Here is a 20,321-nt window from a genome sequence, read left to right as displayed (position 1 = left end):
AAATTATCAAGGAAAACTGCCCTAATTATCCTAGAATCAGAGAGTAAATGGAAATTGAAATAATCCACCAATCACCTCCTGAAAGAGATCCCAAAATGAAAATTCTCAGGAATATTATAGCCAAATTCCACAGCTCCCAGGTGAAGGAGAAAATATTGTAAGCAGCTAGAAAGAAACAGTTCAAATATTATGGAGCCACCATCAGGATCACACAACATTTAGCAGCTTCCACTTTAAGGGATCAGAGAGCTTGGAATATGATATTCTAGAAAGCAAAGGAGCTAATTTTATAACTAAGAATAACCTACCCAGCAAAACTGAGTATAATCCTTCATGGACATTTAATGAAACAGAGGTCTTTCAAGCATTCCTGATGGGGAAAAAAAAAAGAAGAAGAACAAAAATGTTGTCTTCAAAGTACAAGACTCAAGAGACACATAAAAAGGTACACAGGAAAAAGAAATCATAAGGGATTCAATAAGGTCAAACATTCTGACATGAAAAGAGGATACTTGTAACTCCTAAGAACTTCCTCATTATTAGGACAGTTACCCAAGATGTATACATAGACAGAGGGGGCATGGGTGTGAGTCAATTATATTAGGACAATCTCCAAAAAAGAATGAAGGAGTAAGAAAGGATACACTTGGAGAAAGAAGAAGAGAAAGGTAAATTTTCTCACATAAAGGAGGCACACAAGGAAAAACTTTTATGATTAATTAGAAAATGGAAGAGGTAGGAAGTGGCAGGGGTGGACAATACTTGAATCTCACTCTCATTAGAACTGGTTCAAAGAGGGAAGAATATATAAACACACACAGTTAGGGATAAAAACCTATCTGACACAATCAGAAGATGGGAAGGGAAGGAACTAAGAGATATGGGTGCCAGGGGGAAATGATAAAGGGAAGGGTGGGTTGGATAAGATAGTTGTCAGCAAGGGAGACTTGTGAGGAAGGGCAAGATAAAAAGAGAGAGAAGACACTGGAAAATTATGTGGATAGAAACGCAGCTAGTTATAACTGTGAATGTAAATGGGATGCACTAACCCACAGAATGAAAGCAGATAGTAGAATGAATTGGAAACCAGAATCCAAAAATATGTTATGTAAAAGAGGCACACTGGAACAGAAAGACACACAGAGTTGAAATGAAGGGCTTGAGCAAGAGTCTATTTATTATGCTTCAGGTGAAGAGGGGTGGCAATCATGATCTCAGACAAAGCAAAAGCAAAAATAGATCTAAATGAAAGAGATAATTAGGGAAACGACATTTTGCTAAAAGGTACCATAGACAGTGAAGTAATATCAAAAAATTTCACAGCAAGTTTCCCTGATAAAGGCCTCATTTCTCAAATATATATGGAATTGAGTCAAACTTGTCAAAAAAAAAGAGCCATTCCCCAATTAATATGAATAGGAAGTTTTCAAAGAAAAAAATCAAAGCTATTTATAGTCATATGGAAAAAAATGCTCTAAATCACTAGTGATTGATTAAAGAAAGGCAAATTAAAGTAACTCTGAGGGACCACCTCACACCTATCAAAAATGACAAATGCTAGAGGGGAAAATACCTACATCAATAAATCAATGATGGAGTAGTGAACAGATCCAACCATTCTAGAGCATAATCTGGAACTATGCCCAAAGTTCTACAACTGTGTATGTCCTTTAACCCAGTACTATATCACTACTATGTCTATACCCCAAAAAGGTTAATTAAATAAAAAAGGACTTATATGTACAAAAAAAAGGTTATAGTATGTCGTGTGGTGGCAAAGGAAATTGAGGGACACTTATTAACTGGAGAATGGCTGAACACGTTCTGCCATCTGATTGTGACGGAGTAATACTGTGCTATAAGAAATGATATGGGGGGAAGTTTCAAAAAACATGGAAGGATCTATATAAGAACCAAGAGTTCACTGTACACAGTAACAGCAATGAAGTAAGGATGATTAACTATGAAAGACTTGGCTACTTTGATCAATACAGTGACATAAGACAATTCCAAAAGCCTTTTTTTTTTTGGGGGGGGGTCACACAGCTAGTAAGTGTCAAGTGTCTACGGCTGGATTTGAACTCTGATCCTCCGGAATCCAGGGCCAGTGCTTTATCCACTGTGCCACCTAGCTGCCCCACCCCACAAAGGACTCTTGATGAAAAAATGCTATTCACCTCCAAAGAGAGAACTAATGAACTCTGAGCGCAAATTGGAGTATAATTTTCTTAGGGTTTTTTGCTTTTGTGTGTGATATGGCTAATTTGGAAATATGATTTCTATGATTTCATATGTATAATTGATAACATATTGTTTGTCTTCTCAGTAGGTGGGAGAGGTCTGGGAGGGAGAATCTGGAACCCAAAATTTAAAAAGAATGCTAAAAATAAATTTTAAAAATAAATAAATAAAAACATGATGATTTATTGGCTAACCCAAGAAGAAATTTGAGAAGGCACTCCCCACTTCTTTGCAGAGGGGATAAACTATGAGTGTAAAATAGTAATACAATGTGAAATTTTTTCAATATGATCATTTCGCTAACATGCAGGCTTTCATCTCTATTAGACACCTTGAAGTGGATATCATGTAGACATCTGAAACTCAGTATGTCCAAAACTGAAATTGTTATCTTTTTCCCAATAAATCAAGCTACTTTTAAAATTCATCCTCCCAGGACCCCCAGGTTTGAAACCTGGATGTTATCATGTTATCTCCTCATTATCTCTCTCGCTCTTTCATACACACACCCCTCTCCCATTGCCAATCTGTTATAAAAGCCTATCAATTTCACTTTCATACCATTTCTCAAATATGCCCTCTTCTTTCCTCTGACGTTGCCACCATCTTGGTGCAGGGCTTCATCACCTCAAGCCTGGCCTATTGCAATATACTGCTGATGGTTGGTCTCTCTCCACATTAGTCCATCCTCATTTCGGTTGTCAAAGTCATCTTCCTAAAGTGCAGGTCTGACAGTGTCATGTTCCCAAATCAATAAACTCCAGTGACTCCATATCAATTCCAGCATCAAATATAAAATTTTCCACCTTTTAAAGCCTTTCATAACCCCTCCCTCACCCACCTCTCCAGTCTTCTTTTTTTTTGGGGGGGGGAGGGGGGGGCAATGAGGGTTAAGTGACTTGCCCAGGGTCACACAGCTAGTAATTGTCAAGTGTCTGAGGCCAGATTTGAACTCAGGTCCTCCTGAATTCAGGGCCGGTGCTTTATCCACCACACCACCTAGCTGCCCCCCTCTCCAGTCTTCTTAAACCCTACACTCTACTAAGTACTATGTGATGTTGATCTCTCAGTTGCTTGGAAAACAAGTCACTCCATCTCTTGGCTCCAGGCGTTGTCAGTGGCTATTCATCATGCATGTAATGGCTCTCCCTCATCCCTACATCCTTCCTTCCCTCATTTCTTTTAATTGCCAACTAAAATCCCACCTTCTATATAGGAAGCCTTTCCCAATCCCTCTCAATTCTAGTGCTTCCTATTTATTATTTCCCATCTAACCTGTATATAGTTTATTTGTATATCGTTTGCATGCTGAATCCCCAATTAGATTGTTAGTTCCCTGAGGGCAGGGATTATCTTTTACCTCTCTTTGTATCTCCAAAGTTTAGACAGGTAATAAATGTTTACTGGTTTACAGACTAGTTTGCCACACTGTACAATCTTAAGAGTCAAATAAGAATATTTCAGAGTTTTATTTCTGGTTTCCTGACTTAACATGTTAAAAATGTAACTCCGAGGAGCAACTGTAAATTACGGAAGGCAGATTTCAACCTAATATAAGGAAGAACTTTGCAACAATTAACACTCTCAGGAAACAGAATTGGCTATTTTGAGAGACAGTTCCCTGGCACTAGAATTGTTCAAGCAAAGGCTAAGAAACAACCATTTATCAGGAACATTTAGAGGATAATCACTGCTGGAGAGGTAAAGGAAGAATTAACGGATCTATAACATCCCTTCCAACTATTCTGTAATCCTATATAACACCCTGCAAAACTGAATTTTTGTTTAAAAAAGAAATCTGTGATAAAGGATAGGTCATTAAATTCTATAAATATGATCTAAAGAATCAGTGTAAATTTTAACTCCATCCCCAAAAGAATTAAGAGTATCTTAAAGACGGGGGCAGCTAGGTGGCGCAGTGGATAGAGCACCGGCCCTGGAGTCAGGAGTACCTGAGTTCAAATCCGGCCTCAGACACTTAACACACACTTACTAGCTGTGTGACCCTGGGCAAGTCACTTAACCCCAATTGCCTCACTAAAAAAAAAAAAAAAGCATAAAAAAAAAGAGTATCTTAAAGACAATTTACCCATATGTACAAAGAACAATACTACACAACTAAAAAATTCTACTGGAAAAAAATACTTTCTTTTTAAGCTATATAAATTAATGTAAGTTTAAATTTTCATACTAGTAATATCTTTCTCAGTAAGAATTTTGGCACAAATCAATCGGGGTATGGCTAAAAAAACTGTCATACATGAATGTAATGAAATATCACTGTGCTACAAAAAAAAAAGTGAATTCAATCAAAATTCAGAAAAGCAAGAAAAAACTTAAATGAACTATTTCATACCAGGAGACTACCATGTAAATGGAAAAGCTAAAAACAAAACAAAACTCTAAATGCTATGTAATTAAGAGCAAACCTTATACCTTCCTCCCTCCTTGCAGAGGTGGGGGATTATGGGTACATTATACATACTGTGGGACTTAATACATGTATATGCATTAATACATGTATTAAGTTCCTACTGTGGGACTTAATCATAGATCTAGAGCTATAAGGGACCTCAAGAGGCTGCCTAATCCTTAGCTTCTTAAATTGTGGATTATGACCCCAAATGGGGTCCCATAACTGAATGTGGAGGTCTTGAAAAATTTGGCAACAATAGGTTATGCATACCCATTTTATATACCTGGGATCTTGTAAAAGTTTCTTGGATGAAAAGGGGTCTTGAGTGGAAAAAGTTTAAGAAGGCCTGAAAGAATCTAACTTCTTTATGTTACAGATAAAGAAACAGATCCAAGGAATAACTTTCCCAAGGTTTATTAACAAGGGCCCAATTCTGCTCCTGAGGCATATGTGTGCCAGGGGATCAGCTACCACCCTAGGCCAGTGGTCTAGAACTCTGGTGAGAAATAAAAGCCTGATAACAAGGCAACCCTTCCTAAGTAGATGATGCTGAAAGGTCCTTCTAGTTCTTAAAACTACAAATCCATGAACCATTTATGTTCACTTGCTTTAAGAATGTGAGATTTGTCATTAAAGCAGTTTTTGAAAACAAGGTAGTTTTCACATGGTCAAACAAGCTTTACACATGCACATTTTCTATTAATAACCTATGTATAACAATAAATTTATGCTTTCACTCACTCAGGTATATACAGCTTTGGAGTCGATCTTAATTTCTTAATCTCCCTCACCCAAAAGAATCAATCTGTTGCCAAGCCTTGTCAATTTTACCTCTCAAATCCAAATTAAGACAACTCTGAGGTACCACCTCACAACTATCAGATTGGCTCACATGACAAAAAAAAGGAAAATGATAAATGTTGGAGATGTGGGAAAATTGGAATAGTAATGCATTATTGGTGGAGTTGTAAACTGATCTAACCATTCTGGAGAGCAATTTGAAAATATGCCCAAAAGGCTATAAAACTGTGTATACCCTTTGAGCTACCAATACCATGACTAGGTCTATATCCCAAAGAGATCATAAAAAAGAGAAAAGGACCCTCATGCACGAAAAGATATTTATGGCAGCTCTTTTTGTGGTATCAAAAAACTAGAAACTGAGGGAATGCCCATGAATTGGGAAATGGCTGAACAAGTTGTGGTATATGAACATAATGGAATACAACTATGCTATAAGAAATGAGAAGGAAGGTGATTGTGATTTCAGAAAAACCTGGAAAGAATTATATGAACTAATGCAAAGTAAAGTTAGCAGAACCAGGAGAACATTGTACACAATAATGGCAACATTATGTGTTGATCAACTGTGATAGATTGTCTTAGCTCTTCTCAGCAATACAATGATCCAAGACAATTCCAAAGGATTCATGATGGAAAAGGCTCTCCACATCCAAAAAAAAAGAACTGTGGAATCTGGATGCAGATTGAAGCATACAATTTTCATTTTGGGGTATTTTTTCTTTCTTGAGGTTCTTCCCTTTTGTTCTAATTCTTATATCACAACAAGACTAAGGTGAAAATAAGTTTAACATGATTATACATATATAACCTATATCAGATTGGTTGCTGTCTTGGGAAGGGGGGAGGGAGGGGAGGGAGTGAGAAAAATTTGGAACTCAAAATCTTATAAAAAATTGTTGAAAACTATCTTTACATGGAACTGGGAAAAAATAAAATACTATTAAAATTGAAAAACAAATTCTACCTCTCCATCTCCTTCATTATCTCCTTCCTTTTCTCAATCACTAAGCTAATACAGAACCTCATCACCTGTCATTAGGCCTATTTGCAGGGTTTTTTTTTCTTTCTCTAATATATCCTCCCAATAGCTATGAAGTGATATAAAGCATAGGCCTGACCATGTCACTCCAATGGTTCCCTATTGCCTCTATAACTAAGCACAGATTCCTTTGTATTGCACATAAAGTGCCTCATAACTGGACTAGACAGAGCCTAGCTTTACAGTCTTCTACATCATTCCTGGTTGCCACCTCTATGGTACAATTGGCCATTCCATCTCCATGTCTAGAAGGTATTTATTTGCCTCTTAGAATTCCTAGTTTCCTTAAAAGCTCAGGCCAAGAGAGTTTTTCAGTGAATATTGCCTCCCTGTAGCACAAGCAGCATCTCCTAGAGACCTGCCACCACATTACCTGGTCATCTTTTCCTAGTGCCCTACTCTAAAAAGGCTAGGCTACAAGATTTTCCTGAAACTGGTCCCCAAAACTTAGCTGGCTGAGTGGAAAACAAAGACTCAACCACTAACATTGTCTCCTACTGCTTAAGTACAAAAAAGTAAGCACAAAAAGAATAAGATACTCTTTGACCTGTGGATCAGCATGGCCAACACAGACCAAGGGGCACTGCACTCAACTAAATCAGGACTGTATCCTTGCTGAGTAACTTGTTCATGCTGTGACGAAGTAAACCTTTTGTTACCTGATAAATGGTCTACAAACATCTCATTTGATTCCCATTCTGAACCAAAGGCACCAAACCAAGCTGGAGTCTGGTCTGCAACATTCCCCCACTCCTGTCAGCATGTAATTTTTGCTTACACAGCACATGCTGATACTAAGTTCCTTTAACAGTAGGGACTGTTTCATTTTTGTCTTTGTACCCATAGCACCCAGCACGGTATCTGACATAGACTAGACAGACACTAACACATTTTTTACCTTTTATAGTGTCTAGGTGGTTATTCCATACCTAATATAGCTCACACAAGAAAGCAGAAAAAAAATTATACTTTCATTTGTATGGAAGAAACAAGTTACAAGTAACAGTAGTATTCTAATACAGTTCTAGTAAGCCAGGATTTGGTGGACAAAAGTGTCATCCCCCAACATCTACAACACTGAACTGTGCATATCATACTGTGTGCGCTACACAAGTGTTTGATGAATGAGTAGTATAAATGTGAAGTACGCCCATTTCCACCAATCTTTGGAGACTAAAGATATCCAATCTTTTAAATAAACTATCATTCTAAATAAGCTATTTCATTCCCTTGTTCATTTAGTTGACCTTCTAGGGACCTTTTCTAGCTGTTTCATCTTTCTTGATGAGGAGATGAGAATTCCACTTGGTACTCTAAATAAAAATATATCTAAGTAATAATGGAAAAAAAGGCAGGCTCTGGGTCCTTGGATGTTTAACATTACATATCATTCAGTGATTCTCAAAATATTTTGCTTATGGCACAGTATACTTTGCATGCACAATGGACACAAAGGGTTCCCAAACTGCTGGACCTCCAGGCCCACCACCTATATCTTGGAATTCCTTCAGCTCTCCCCAACTCCTTGTCCTCTTGAAGCCCATGAGACTTGCAGCAGAGGATGCACCCTTGAATCTCCTCAAAAGGAGCTCTTACTGGGACCTTTTCAAAGCCAATTAAGGAAGAGCAGGCAGCAAACTTCAGCTGAGAACAGGATAGATTGTAGAAGTCTTAGGAGTTACAAGGCACACCTTGCAAAATTCAAGGCACATCAATATGCCGCAGCATGCCCAGTTCACAGTTGTGAACCACTGTTCCACATAAATTTGGGGTTTTCAAAGTTACGCAGAAATACCGTACACTAAAATTTCCTACTCTTTTACTCAAAAAAATAGAACTAGTGGTTCTAGCCCTTATCTATCATCATGATTCTAGTACTGTATCTCCACCTACCTAAAGGCAATCTTCCTTTGGATGTAACAAATTCAGTATGTCCAATATTAAAATACCTAGATTCAAAATATCAGTTTTCTTTGACTCTTCCATAGTCAAATATAGTCAGTGAATCTTGCCAATTCTTCCTTTAAATTATCTTTCCTATTTCTCTCTTCTTCTCTACCCTTAATGAAAAAGAAAATAAAAAACTTTCTTCGTTCTGGTCATCTTAGGTCTGGAGTATTACATTAAACATAGGATTAATCTTCCATCCTTGGCTCAAAAAATAGTTGATGACGTCTTTATAAGGATAAGCTCATCAGGCTGACATTCAAAGGTCTACACAACCAGGTCCCATCTTATCTATCCAATATTTTCTCTTTCTATTCTCCACCCCCTCTTTTCCATGAAGTTAGTCTCCTCCTAACATTTCCAGGCTAACTGAAGACTACCACTTTTTTTTTTTTTTGGTGAGGCAATTGGGGTTAAGTGACTTGCCCAGGGTCATACAACTAGTAAGTGTTAGGTGTCTGAGGCCAGATTTGAACTCAAGTCCTCCTGAATCCAGGGCCAGTGCTCTATCCACTGGGTCACCTAGCTGCCCCAGACTACCACCTTTTAAAAAAATGCCCATTCCCCTCCCCACCTCAATCTATCCAAATTTACTTCATCCTTCAAGGTTCTGCTCACAATTTCACCACCTCCATGAGATCTTCAAGACTGCTCAAGTCCATGTTGATCTCCCTCTCCTCTGAATTTAGGATACTTACTTCATATGACCCTCAGCTCATCTGGCCCTTATTTATATAAAGCCACTGAACTCTTATTTAACTATCTCATGTGTGCTTATGTTACTAAATACTAAGTTTCTGAAGCTTCATGGGCTCATGTGGTTTTTCTGGACCACAGATCTATAGATAGATATAGATCTAGAGGCCCTCCAGGCCACCCTCTCTTTTTACAAATAAGGAAAGTGAAGCCCAAGGAGGTTCACATACATAAGAAGTATCAAAGTGGGATCAGAATCCAGGCCTTCTGATTTGACAGTGACTGCTTTTTCCATGACACCATACTGTTCCTGCAACTTCTGCAACTCTTTCTATCCCTAGTAGAGTGCTATCACATCTTATACCTCTTCCTCTGAGGCTCTTTCCACCTTCTGGCAATCATGGTTCCCCCTGAAGACACTGGCTCCCCATCATTCTGCCCAGCATTGGATGTACCTTCTCTAACATTCTCCAGGATCACCTGGATGGAGAGGAAGTAGGTGTACTGCTGTTTCTCAGGACTTCCCTCTACCACCATCAATTAGCAACCTCTCCTGCCCTAAGGTTGACTAACCAGATATACCATCCAATCCAGAGCCTAATGGCAGTTAACTACCAGTCCCAGGGCCATTTTCCCTTCTTTCTTAGGAAGTCACCAACTTCCTCTCTACCTCATCCCCTAAACTTATACCGGGAGCTCTCAACATACAAGCTGACATTCCCTAAAACACCTTGGCCTCCTTGTTCTGTGATCTCAACAACTTCACCTCAGCTACACAAAGGGACTGTCAAAAGGACTCTTGCCTTTTCATCACCTGCCAGGGTTCTACCTACATGATGAAAAATTCTGACATTCCTTTATCAAAGGATAATCTTTCCCAATGCTTCGCTCTTCTTAACCCCATTTTTTTCCCTTCATCCTGACCACTAACTCTGCCATCCCTTAGTACTCTCCTAGGCCATTATCCTCTCTCTGGCTTCCCTACTTCCATTCTCAAACTCAATCTTACAATTAGTTCAACTCTGTTTTCTACTCTCAAATCCCTTGCCTCTTATTACCTCTTATTACCATTTGTTCCTTGCCAAACCCCGATACTAGTTACTGCCACTACTAGTACCACTACTATTAACAATGCTGCCATTCTGACTGGGTCCACTACAAATTTGTGTTCTCAATTGAGCCCTCTCTTTCACCAAGGGATGCCTTTTACACCACAATGATTCTCTTAAGTCCCACAGCAGCTTCTGCATACCTCTCATCTTTCCAAGTCTCCTATATTAATGTTGTCTCTCCAACAAAAGACTGCACTTCATACTTTACAGAAGAGACCATTCTCAGAAAGCTTCCCTTTCTCTACTATACATCTCAAAACCACATGATATGGGGGCAGGTAGGTGGTGCAATGGATAAAGCATTAGACCTGGATTCAGGAGTACCTGAGTTCAAAATCGGCCTCAGACACTTTGACACTTCCTAGCTGTGTGACCCTGGGCAAGCCACTTAACCCCCATTGCCCCGCCAAAAAACCAAACAAAAAACCAAACAAACCACATGATAGCACACCATATTCTCCAATCAAGAGACAGTTCTTCTCAACAAGGCCAATCCTTCTGCTTGAACCTTTGCAATTCAATTCCTTTCCTTCTCCAGTACATTGCTCCCATGATCCCCTTTCTTTCTCTAATCTTCAGCCTTTCCTTACCTACTTGCTGATTCTTAGCTGCCCACAAATAAGCCCAGGTCTCCAGTATCCTAAAAAACAACAACAAACAAACAAACAAACAAAAACCAAATCCCTCACTTAATTCTATCATTCCCTCAATATATTCTTCTGTTTCAACCACATTTCATAGCAAACTTAGGGGGAAAATAAAGCTACTTAAACTAGTTGCTTCCACATCCTCTCCCTTCCCTGCCTTCTAAACCCTGTGCAATATGTATTCAGATCTCATCACTCAACTAAAATTACTCTCTCAATTATCTCTTAATTGTTCAATTTGGCCATGGTCTTTTCTTCACCCTAAAAGCTCATCTCCCTGTAGCAGTGGACACTAGTAACCACATCTCTTCTCTTTGGATTTTAATGAGTCTTCTCCCTCTTGGTTCTTGTCTGATTTTTGTTTCCTTTGCTTAACTATCATCCTATCCCACCCAGTGACTCCCTCTGCCACTCTCCCCGTCCTACAGTATATCCCAAGGATCTGCCAGAATCCCTCTTCTACACTTTCTTGGTAACTTCATTAATTCCCATGGCTTTAGTTCTCATCTCCAAACAGATGATTCCCAGATCTTCATATCTAGCCCTAACCTCTCTCCTGATCTCCAATTCCTGAATCACTAACTGCTTATAGGACATTTTGACCTGGATGACCCTTGGGCATTTTGAATTCAACATATCCAAAACAGAACTCACTAATCAATCAACAAGAATTTATTCCACACCCACTATGTGCTAAAGACAGGGAATACAATGACAAAACTTAAACAGTCCCTGCTCTCAAGGAGGTAACATCCCTCATTATCTTTCCCCATAAGCCCAACTTTCTTCCTAACTTTTCTATTTTTCAAGGGCACTACCATTATTCCTGTCACCCAGATGCAAAAACTCAGTCTATCTCAACTCCTTAATCTCTCTCCCTCATAGATCCAATCAGCTGCCCAATCTTGTAAATTCAAACTCTACCTCTATTTCATTAGTCCTTTTCTCTTTAACCACACAGAGACCACCCTACTTTAGGACCTCATCAGCTTTTGACCAAATTTTGAACAGCTTCCCAACTTTTCTCCCTGCCTCAAGTCTCTCCCTTCTCTAAAAAACTCTAGGGATATCCTTAAACATAGGTCTGACCAAGTAACTCAAACTCCACTACTTCCCTATTGCTTTTAGGATCAAACACAAACTCCTCTCTCCTTCCTACACTTTTCAATTCCCTATCTTCAAGGTTCAGCTTATGTACCTTAAATATGCCTCTTCTGCTAGTGCCACCAACTCCCAAATGACCTTGTATTTATTTTGTCTGTATTTATATGTGTATATGTTGTCACTTCCCCTTTTGAATGTAAGCTTCAGGAGCAGGGATAATCACTTTTGTCTTGTATCTCTAGCACCTAAGCATTGTCTGATATGGTCAGGCACACAATAAATATCTGTCCAAAGAATGAATTTATTGATTCTCATAATGAAAAAAATGCTCTTGTGCTCAGTGATGACTGAGTTAGAAAAGAAAAATCTCATAATAGGTCTAATGAAAATGTATCTACTTTGCTTCTCTTCCTATTGTCTTTTTATTTTCAAGGTTCTTTAAGTGTGCTAATTATAGGCTGGTATGAAACTCCTTTATAAATAGAGATATATAGAGCAAATGGAGATGTCAATTAATAAAAGCATGGTACCAGAGGAAATTTTTCTGACTTTTTTTTTTTGCTTTTGCAAGAATTATCTAGTCTTTGCTAGGCAAAACCTAAGGAGAAAAATAATAAAAGCTTATTTGTATAAAACCTGCACTTTTGTTACTTCCTACATTGTGACTGGGAGCAAGTCATTTCCCTTCACTGGGCCTCAACTTACTAATCTGTTAAAATGAAGGAGCCAGAAGAAAATCAATGACAAACCAATAAACGACAAAATAGTCATAGCAACACTCCCAAAGACTTGGACACAAATGGGTCTATAAACATAATGGGGTATTATTGCAGAGTAAGAAATGATAAATAAGAGGAATGCTGAGAAACCTGGGAAATTCTGCATGAACTAATGAACAGGGAAATAAACAGGATCAAATATATAAAAAAATCAACTACAAAGGTGAACTCTGAGTAATAAGGGGGGAAAAAATTAACGAAAATCCAGGAAAAAAGATAACAAAACATATCCTTTTCCCTCACAGTAGAGAGGTAAGGAGTGACTATATAGCAGAACATCACATGTGTTGTCATACAAAGTTTATTAGATGTTTCTGATTAATTATTTTCCTTTGTCGCAAGGGAGGTTGGGAAATGACAGTGATGTAAAAACATGTTCCCCCCGCCAAAATTTTAATTGGATAAATATAAAATGAGGATGCTGGACCAGATGATCTCTAAGGTCCCTCCAAATTCTAAATCTACAATCTCTTGTTTTTCTTACATATACTATCAAACCAAAGAATGAAATCTACAGTCAAATGCTTTCGAGTGTTTCTAATCCCTCATCAAAAGAATTACTCTGGGAACCCCACAGATCTGTTAAACAATTTCAATGCTGAAAGAGCTAGTGGATCCCCTTCTTTTCACCATTGGTTATCAATGGGTAAACATAATATACTGCAAAAAAACTTAATCCCAACTTGATAAGAAATATCTTTAAGTTCTTTAAAAAAATAAGAAATGCTGAGTCCTCAGAACGAGTCATAAAAAGACCATATCTAAGATTTCTATTTCTCTTTATAATGTTATTGATAATTTTAAAAGGAATATAACAATTAAATTTTATATGCTTTTATGTTTTAACTTTTATAATCTGGTCAGGTAGAAAGGGTAAGCATCATTTTCCCTATTTTATAGATGAATAAACCTATGTTCAGATTTTCCAAGGTCACATCCATTATTAAATGGCAGATCCAGGATTAGGATAAGTCTTAACACTACACCATGGTGCTTCATATTCACCATCTACTAAAATGTACGTATATTTTTTCTTAAGTTTTTGAGAAGCATATACCTAACAACCTGCATAGCTGCCATATTTATGTCACTCATCTCATTAAAGAGGAGAAAAGGGGGAAGGTCATTCATCTGGCTCTGACCCACCTTTTCAGCTGAATTTCACAGGTGCTTTCTACACAAACCAGAATACTCCTCTCATATAGCTAGCACTGCCTTCTTACAACATTCCTCAAGCTAAGAAAGGATTTCCTCATCATCTTTACCTGCTGAAAATACCTCCCCTTCCTTCAAGCCAGAAATCAAGTGTCTGCTCCTTCACAGAGCTTCTCTATCACCACCCCCATGAGCACTCCCACCAGGTAAAGTTATGGAAAGCTCTGAACATGTCATATAAGCAAAGAGTTCCTGTTAAACTCTGAATAAAGGGAGTGACACATTAAACTCTATGTTTTAGAAAAACATGTTTAATCCCATAGTGATATTAAGGCAGTTATAGTTGGCAATTTAGAGTGAGAGAGAAACCAATTAGGAAGTTCTTGGACTGTTCAGAAGTAAGCAAAGTGATGAGGGCCTGAATTAAAAAGTGGTAAACGGTGGGAATGGAAAGGAAGAAGTAAATGAAGGACACATTTTGAAAGAACTGACAGGATTTGGTAAATAATTAGGTAACATGACAAGAAGAATGGATGGATCAAGGGACAACTCCAATGTTTGTAAAATGAAGTGAATGTTGAAATGTAGAGAAGTTAGAAGTGGAAGCTAATTCTCCTAAAAAGTTAATGATGAGGGGGCAGCTAGGTGGTGCAATGGATAAAGCACCAGCCCTTGATTCAAGAGGACCTGAATCCAGCCTCAGACACTTAACACATACTAGCTGTGTGACTCTGGGCAAGTCACTTAACCCTCATTGCCCTGCAAAAAATAAAAGCTAATGATCACATTTAGTTTGGGATCTATTGAATTTGAGGTGATGGAATTCTTGGTAGTTATGAGTTGGACTAAATGCCTCTAAGGTCTCTTCTAAATATGTGATTCTAGTAACCAAATACTGTTGAGCAAAGAAAATATGTACATAGGTTCCCTTTTGATCCTAGGACAAAGGTTCAACTACTAAACCCCAACCTCGGGTTAGCCCTATGATCTACTTCTCCACTCCTACTCCAGTGCTGCTAAATGCTACAAACAACTGTGCTTACTGGGCCACTCAGTGGTCTCCTGGAGATGGGCTGCACCAAATTTCTTATTGTTAAATTTTCAATGTAAGCTTTTATATCTCAGAAATATGCAAATGCTACAAATAGGGGCTTCAGTTGTTGGTGTTTTGATTGTCTAGACTTTAGAACATGCTGAGAGAAAATGTTAAAAATGAGGATTTGGGGGCAGCTAGGTGGCACAGTGGATAGAGCACTGGCCCTGGAGTCAGGAGGACCTGAGTTCAAATGTAGCCTCAGACACTTAACCCTTACTAGCTGTGTGACCCTGGGCAAGTCACTTAACCCCAATTGCCTCACCAAAAAAAAAAAAAAAGAATTTAACTAGAGTGTGTTGTGTGTACAGTTTTCTAGATAGTCTGTTGTTAAATATTCACCCACACACCCCTGAGTCCATTACATATTCCCTCAATATGCATTTCTTGACTGAATTCCACTTGGGCAGCTGTTCAAAGCCTTCTCTCAAGAGCCAACAGGACTCCCTCCACTCCTCTCTATCAGAAAAATTCTATTACTTAGAAATCAAGACCAGCCACTGGGTGCTTTCTCTTTTTCCCTGCTTCACACTTCAAACCCCTTCACTTCATCTGGGGAAAGTGGCTTTTCATGTCACTGCCAATCCTCATGCCCTTTATTCCAGCCTCTCCAATATCCTCTGGAAGCTAGCCCCTTTAATCATTTCTTCTCATCTTCCAATCTCTCCTTATCTGTTTTTTACTACTTGCAAATGTGCAGGACCTCATCCACCTGAAAAATTTTAAAAATCACTTGACCCTGTCATTCCCTTCAAAATAAGGATCTTTTTATTCTCCCTTTCCCCCAAATAGCTTACATCCACTTCCTCACCATCCATTCCCTTCACAATTCTGGCTTCTGACCTAAGAACTCCATGGAAACTGCTCGGCTTCAAGATTACAAATTATTTCACTGGCTAAAACAGCCTTTTCTCAGTTCTCCTTCTATTTGACCTCTCTGTACTAATGACCACTCACCTCCTCCTGGCTACCCTATCTTCTTTCTTTAACACAGATCTCTTCCCTGCTTCTCCTGTTTGTCCATTTCTTTTTTGAATCACTACATTTCTCTGGCCTACTCTTGCCTCTAGGATAAAATAAAAAATTTTCAGCATGTCACAGTTGACCCCTCCACAACTTGCTCCCATCCACATTTTCAGACATTTCATGTTATTCCCATTTAAGCACTCCAGGAAAAATGACCAACTACCTCTTCTCCAAATCCAGCATTCCATCTCCATGCCTTCTTCACCTGGAATGGGATCTCTCCTCACCTCAACTGACTACTTCAAAGTTCAGTTTAAGTGACACCTCCTACATGAGACTCTTCCTGATTATTCTGACCCTCTCTGACCCCTATGCTTTTTCCTTTTCAAATTATCTTGTATTGACTTATCTGTGTACATGTTATAACAACCAAATAGAATTTGAGATCCAAGGCCTGGGTTTATTGTTTAACTTTACATTTCCTAGTGCCTAGGTACCACGTTTTGCACAGAGTGAGAAACAATGTTTACAGTCATTGAATTGACTTCCTAAATACCGCAGCAGTAGTCAATTACCCTTGACAGTTTTAGGACCAATATTTAATGTATCTAAGTCAAGACCTACTTTGACTCATCTTTCTGGGCAGTGCAAAAAGTACTGGACTGGAAATCAGAGGCTCTATAACCCTGAACCTTTCTGGGCCTTAAAGGAGTAGACTAGTACCCCTTCAAGGTCCCTGCCAGCTCTCAATTTATGATCCAATATGGAATTTGCTAGCAATTTTTCTGGGCAACGTACAGAGGGAACAATTCACCATATTCCTTAAAAACCCTCAATAATCAATCACCTTGATAAAGAGCCAGAAATTATGCTCTCGAGCTACTTAGAATGAGCATAAATCATAATATTATAGAAACTGTTTAGTATAACCAAGAGTGAAGAATCTCACTGTTATGAAAAGCACTCAACCCAGGTGAAGAGCGGGTGCAGTTTAACTCCCAAAAAATCACATGTGGGCGTGCTGTATTTCTGTTCTCCATGAAATTATCCACATTAGTGTCCATGTTAGTGAAAACTATAAAACGCATATTTAACAGTTTTAAAGAGACCCGATGTCTTAAATCTGGGAGGAAAGAAGATGTTCCACCAGCTAAGAAACACTTGCCAATTACTTTAAAAGTTCTACCTACCAAAAGTAGGCTTCTTACATTTTCAGGCAGAAAAGAAGGGCTGGAAAGGTCCTTAAAAGTCACAGTTCAACCCCTCCTCTTAGGGACAAGAAAACTGAGGCTCAGAAAGGTTGCCTGACTTACCCAGGGATCACAGAGGAAGCAAAGAGCAGAACCCAAATTTAAACTCATACTTTTTGACTCCAAATCCATTGCTCTTCCCACTATACCACTGAGAATACTACTTAGAACATGGAGGTGACTGTCTGCTTTTTCTGAAGTGTTTTGGACTCGCTGCATAATCTGGGTAAAGGATTTTCAAACCCAAACAGGTAACATATTTTGGTGATAGGCTGTACTATAAATATAACGTCTGATAAACAACCTGTTCACAACTTCAAACCTTGTTTCTGATTCAAAAGGGTCACAAAGTAAAATGACAACTGCAATTAATGATATGGTTAGGGATTAGGCCTGAACCTGTGATTTCACTGGTGTAGGGAACTCCTGAAGGAAATCCTCTCAGCCAAGGCAGATCAGCACCTTCCTCTGAAATGTAAATAGCTTTGACATAAGAGAATTTTCAGAGAAGTTAAGCCACCCAGACTAACCCCAAGGCCAGCAAGTCTCTGTCCACTACCCCGAGCTGCCCGCAGTAAACCGGAATACCGAGAAAACAGAATCGCCCCCGTGCACGGGAGAGGGTCTTACCCACTGACCAATACTTACTGTTGAGTGCCCCGTCCTCAGACACTCCTGTCCCTCTCATGCCAAGGTAGGTGAGTCCAAGGATCAGGAAAAACAAGCAGGCAGCAGTCAAGAGAAACATGGATAAATAGTGGGCACTGAAGCCCCCCGTGGTGGACACCTCCTCGCGTTTAAACTGCTGGAGAAGTTCCTCCTCCGGCTCTGAGAGCTTCTGCTTGTTGTAGGCGTTTTTCAGGTAGGTATGATTGGAGCCCGTGTGGTTGGAGTGATTGATCCTGAGCGGAGGGGAGGAGGCGGTGGCGATCAGAGGGCTGTGCGGGAGGCTGTTGGCGTAGACCCTGGGGGGGTCCAGGTGGAAGCCCCCCCCGCCGATGTGGTTATTGGTCTTGCGATCCAGGGTCAGATCCCCGTCGGGGAGGGGCGGGGACAGGAGGGGGGTCTGCTTCTTGGAGTTCAGGCGGTATCGGGGGATGGGGCTGCAGTCCAGCGGGTCGCATCCTCCCCCTCCCTCCTCCGGACCTCGCCTCCGTTCTAGACCGCCGGCGGCCCTGTCATTCCCCGGGACGCCGCCCGAGGCCGCCGCCGCCGAGTACGGGGCTTCTCCCCGGGCGCCCGCGAGGGCTTTGCCGTGGCCGCGCCTGGGCCGGGGCCGGAGCAGCGAGTCGTCCCTGAAGAGCGGCCGGGCGACGGCCACGTCGTCCTGCTCCTCCTCCTCTTCCTCCGAGTCCGAGTAGTTCTCCCGGCAGCTGAAGGGGAGGAGCCGGCTGCCGTTCACGGGCCGGCTGGTCCAGCGCAGCTCCTCGCCCTCCGGCTCCCTCTCGCCACCGCCGCCGCCGTCCACTCCCTCTTCGGCGTCCTCCAGCGCGCCCTCCCTCCCCGAAGGCCCGAGGGGGTCCGGGGCGGACGCGGGTCTCCGGGCCCCCCACCACGCGTGCGGCTTCCTCCGCTCGGCGGGCTGGCCGGGGCCCGCCTCGCCGTCGGCCAGGGGCGCGGGCTTGGGTCCGCCGCGAGACTGCAGGGCGGCCCGCTCTTTCCTGCCGCCGCTGGCCTGGTCCCTGGGGCTGGCCTCGGCGTCCGACTCATCCGAGCTGAAGCCCAGCAGCACCTTGCTGCCGCCGCCGGCGGCGGCGGCGGCCAGGGCGGGGGCGGGGGCGGCCGTGGCCCCGGCGGCCGCCGCGGCTCCGGGCGGGTTGTCTGGGGCCGAGGCCGAGCCGCGGCTGAGCGCCCCGGAGGTCCGCAGGTAGGAGAGGTCGCCCGAGAGCGGCCTGCCCCCCATGCTCGCGGCGGCCGCTCCCGCCCCCGCCCCCGGCGGCGCCGCCGCGGCCGCCGTGTTATTGTTGTTGCTGTTCCGCGTCTTGGCGCTGCGGCCCCCGGTCCGGTGCTGTTGCTGCTGCTGCTGCTGCTGCTGCTGCTGTTGCTGCTGCTGCTGCTGCTGCTGCTCCTCCTCGCGGAGCTTCTTGAGCTTCTTCAGGTACACGGGCCGGGTACTCTCCGTCACCGGGCCCGGAGACAGGCCGTAACGGCGGAGCTGAGAGAAAAGCTCCTCATCCGAGAGCTGCTGAGCCGCCGAAGCCGCCGCCGCCGCCGCTGCAGCCGCCATTTTCTCTCCTGGGTGTTTTACAAGCTCCGCGCTACCGGAAGTGACGCGCCCACCCTAGACCCTGAACTAGACCCGTCGGCGTTGGCCTTCCCGAGCCGGCGGCGCCTGGGCCAATGGGAGGCGTGGGAAGGACTCACCTGAGCGGGAAGGGTCCACGTAAGGTGCGGCCGTGGGGCGGCGGGGGGGGGGGGAGGGGGAGCAAAGGAGAGGGGGGCTCCCCGACGCTCGGCGGGCGCGTCTCCGGGGAGGGGGCTTCCCCCCCCCCAAGTCCCCTGCCTCGCCCGGATTGGGGTGCGTGCTCCCAAAGTGCGTGGGCTCCTCACGCCCAGCTCCGGGCTGTGCCTTCGGGGAACACCTTGACCTCTAATGACGGAAAACCGAAGGGAGGATGGAGAGGGTCCGCCCCACCCCCGGCTCCCTTTGTCTCCCTGCAGCCCGGGCTGGAGAGAGCGCCCCATCCCACGTTCCCCATACCGTAATTGATGACCCTTCGCTTTTGTCTGTCTTTCTTTTTAATACAGAAAAACGTTACTTCCCGAGCTGGGGCCTTTTGCTGGAGGAGGAAGAAGATTGGGAGGGGGGGGGGGAGGAAGGGGAAGAAGGGGACATAGAAGAGGAAAGAGGAGGAGGAAACGAAGAAGAAGAGGAAAGGGGGAGGAAAAAGAGGAGGAGGAGGAAGGGGAGGCAGTCAGAAGGAGGAAGAAGAAAGAGGAAAAGGAGGATGGAGGACTGATGGACAGCTGGAGTGGTCCAGCACTAACCTGCTTTTCTAGGGTCACGGCTGCCAGGCCCCTAACCTAGTATAAGGATCTCACTATTTCCTCTCCCAATCTCCCTTCACCCCG

General features: G+C 42.2%; 1 protein-coding gene across 1 annotated transcript in view; it reads right to left on the bottom strand.

Annotated features, from left to right (window-relative positions):
• LEMD3 (LEM domain containing 3) overlaps window positions 1-19,548 on the bottom strand; it is an 86,920-nt gene extending 67,372 nt beyond the window's left edge. Inside the window, exon 1 of the mRNA XM_043967380.1 lies at window positions 17,898-19,548. Coding sequence (XP_043823315.1) covers window positions 17,898-19,476 — 1,579 coding nt within the window. The 5' untranslated portion in view covers window positions 19,477-19,548. The remainder of the gene's footprint in view (window positions 1-17,897) is intronic.
• Between the last annotated feature and the right edge of the window lie 773 nt (window positions 19,549-20,321).

This window comes from Dromiciops gliroides, chromosome 5 (genome assembly GCF_019393635.1).
Source record: "Dromiciops gliroides isolate mDroGli1 chromosome 5, mDroGli1.pri, whole genome shotgun sequence".
Lineage (NCBI taxonomy): Eukaryota > Metazoa > Chordata > Mammalia > Microbiotheria > Microbiotheriidae > Dromiciops > Dromiciops gliroides.
Note: the sequence above shows the minus strand (reverse complement) of the source record. Positions and strands in the feature narration are given on the sequence as shown.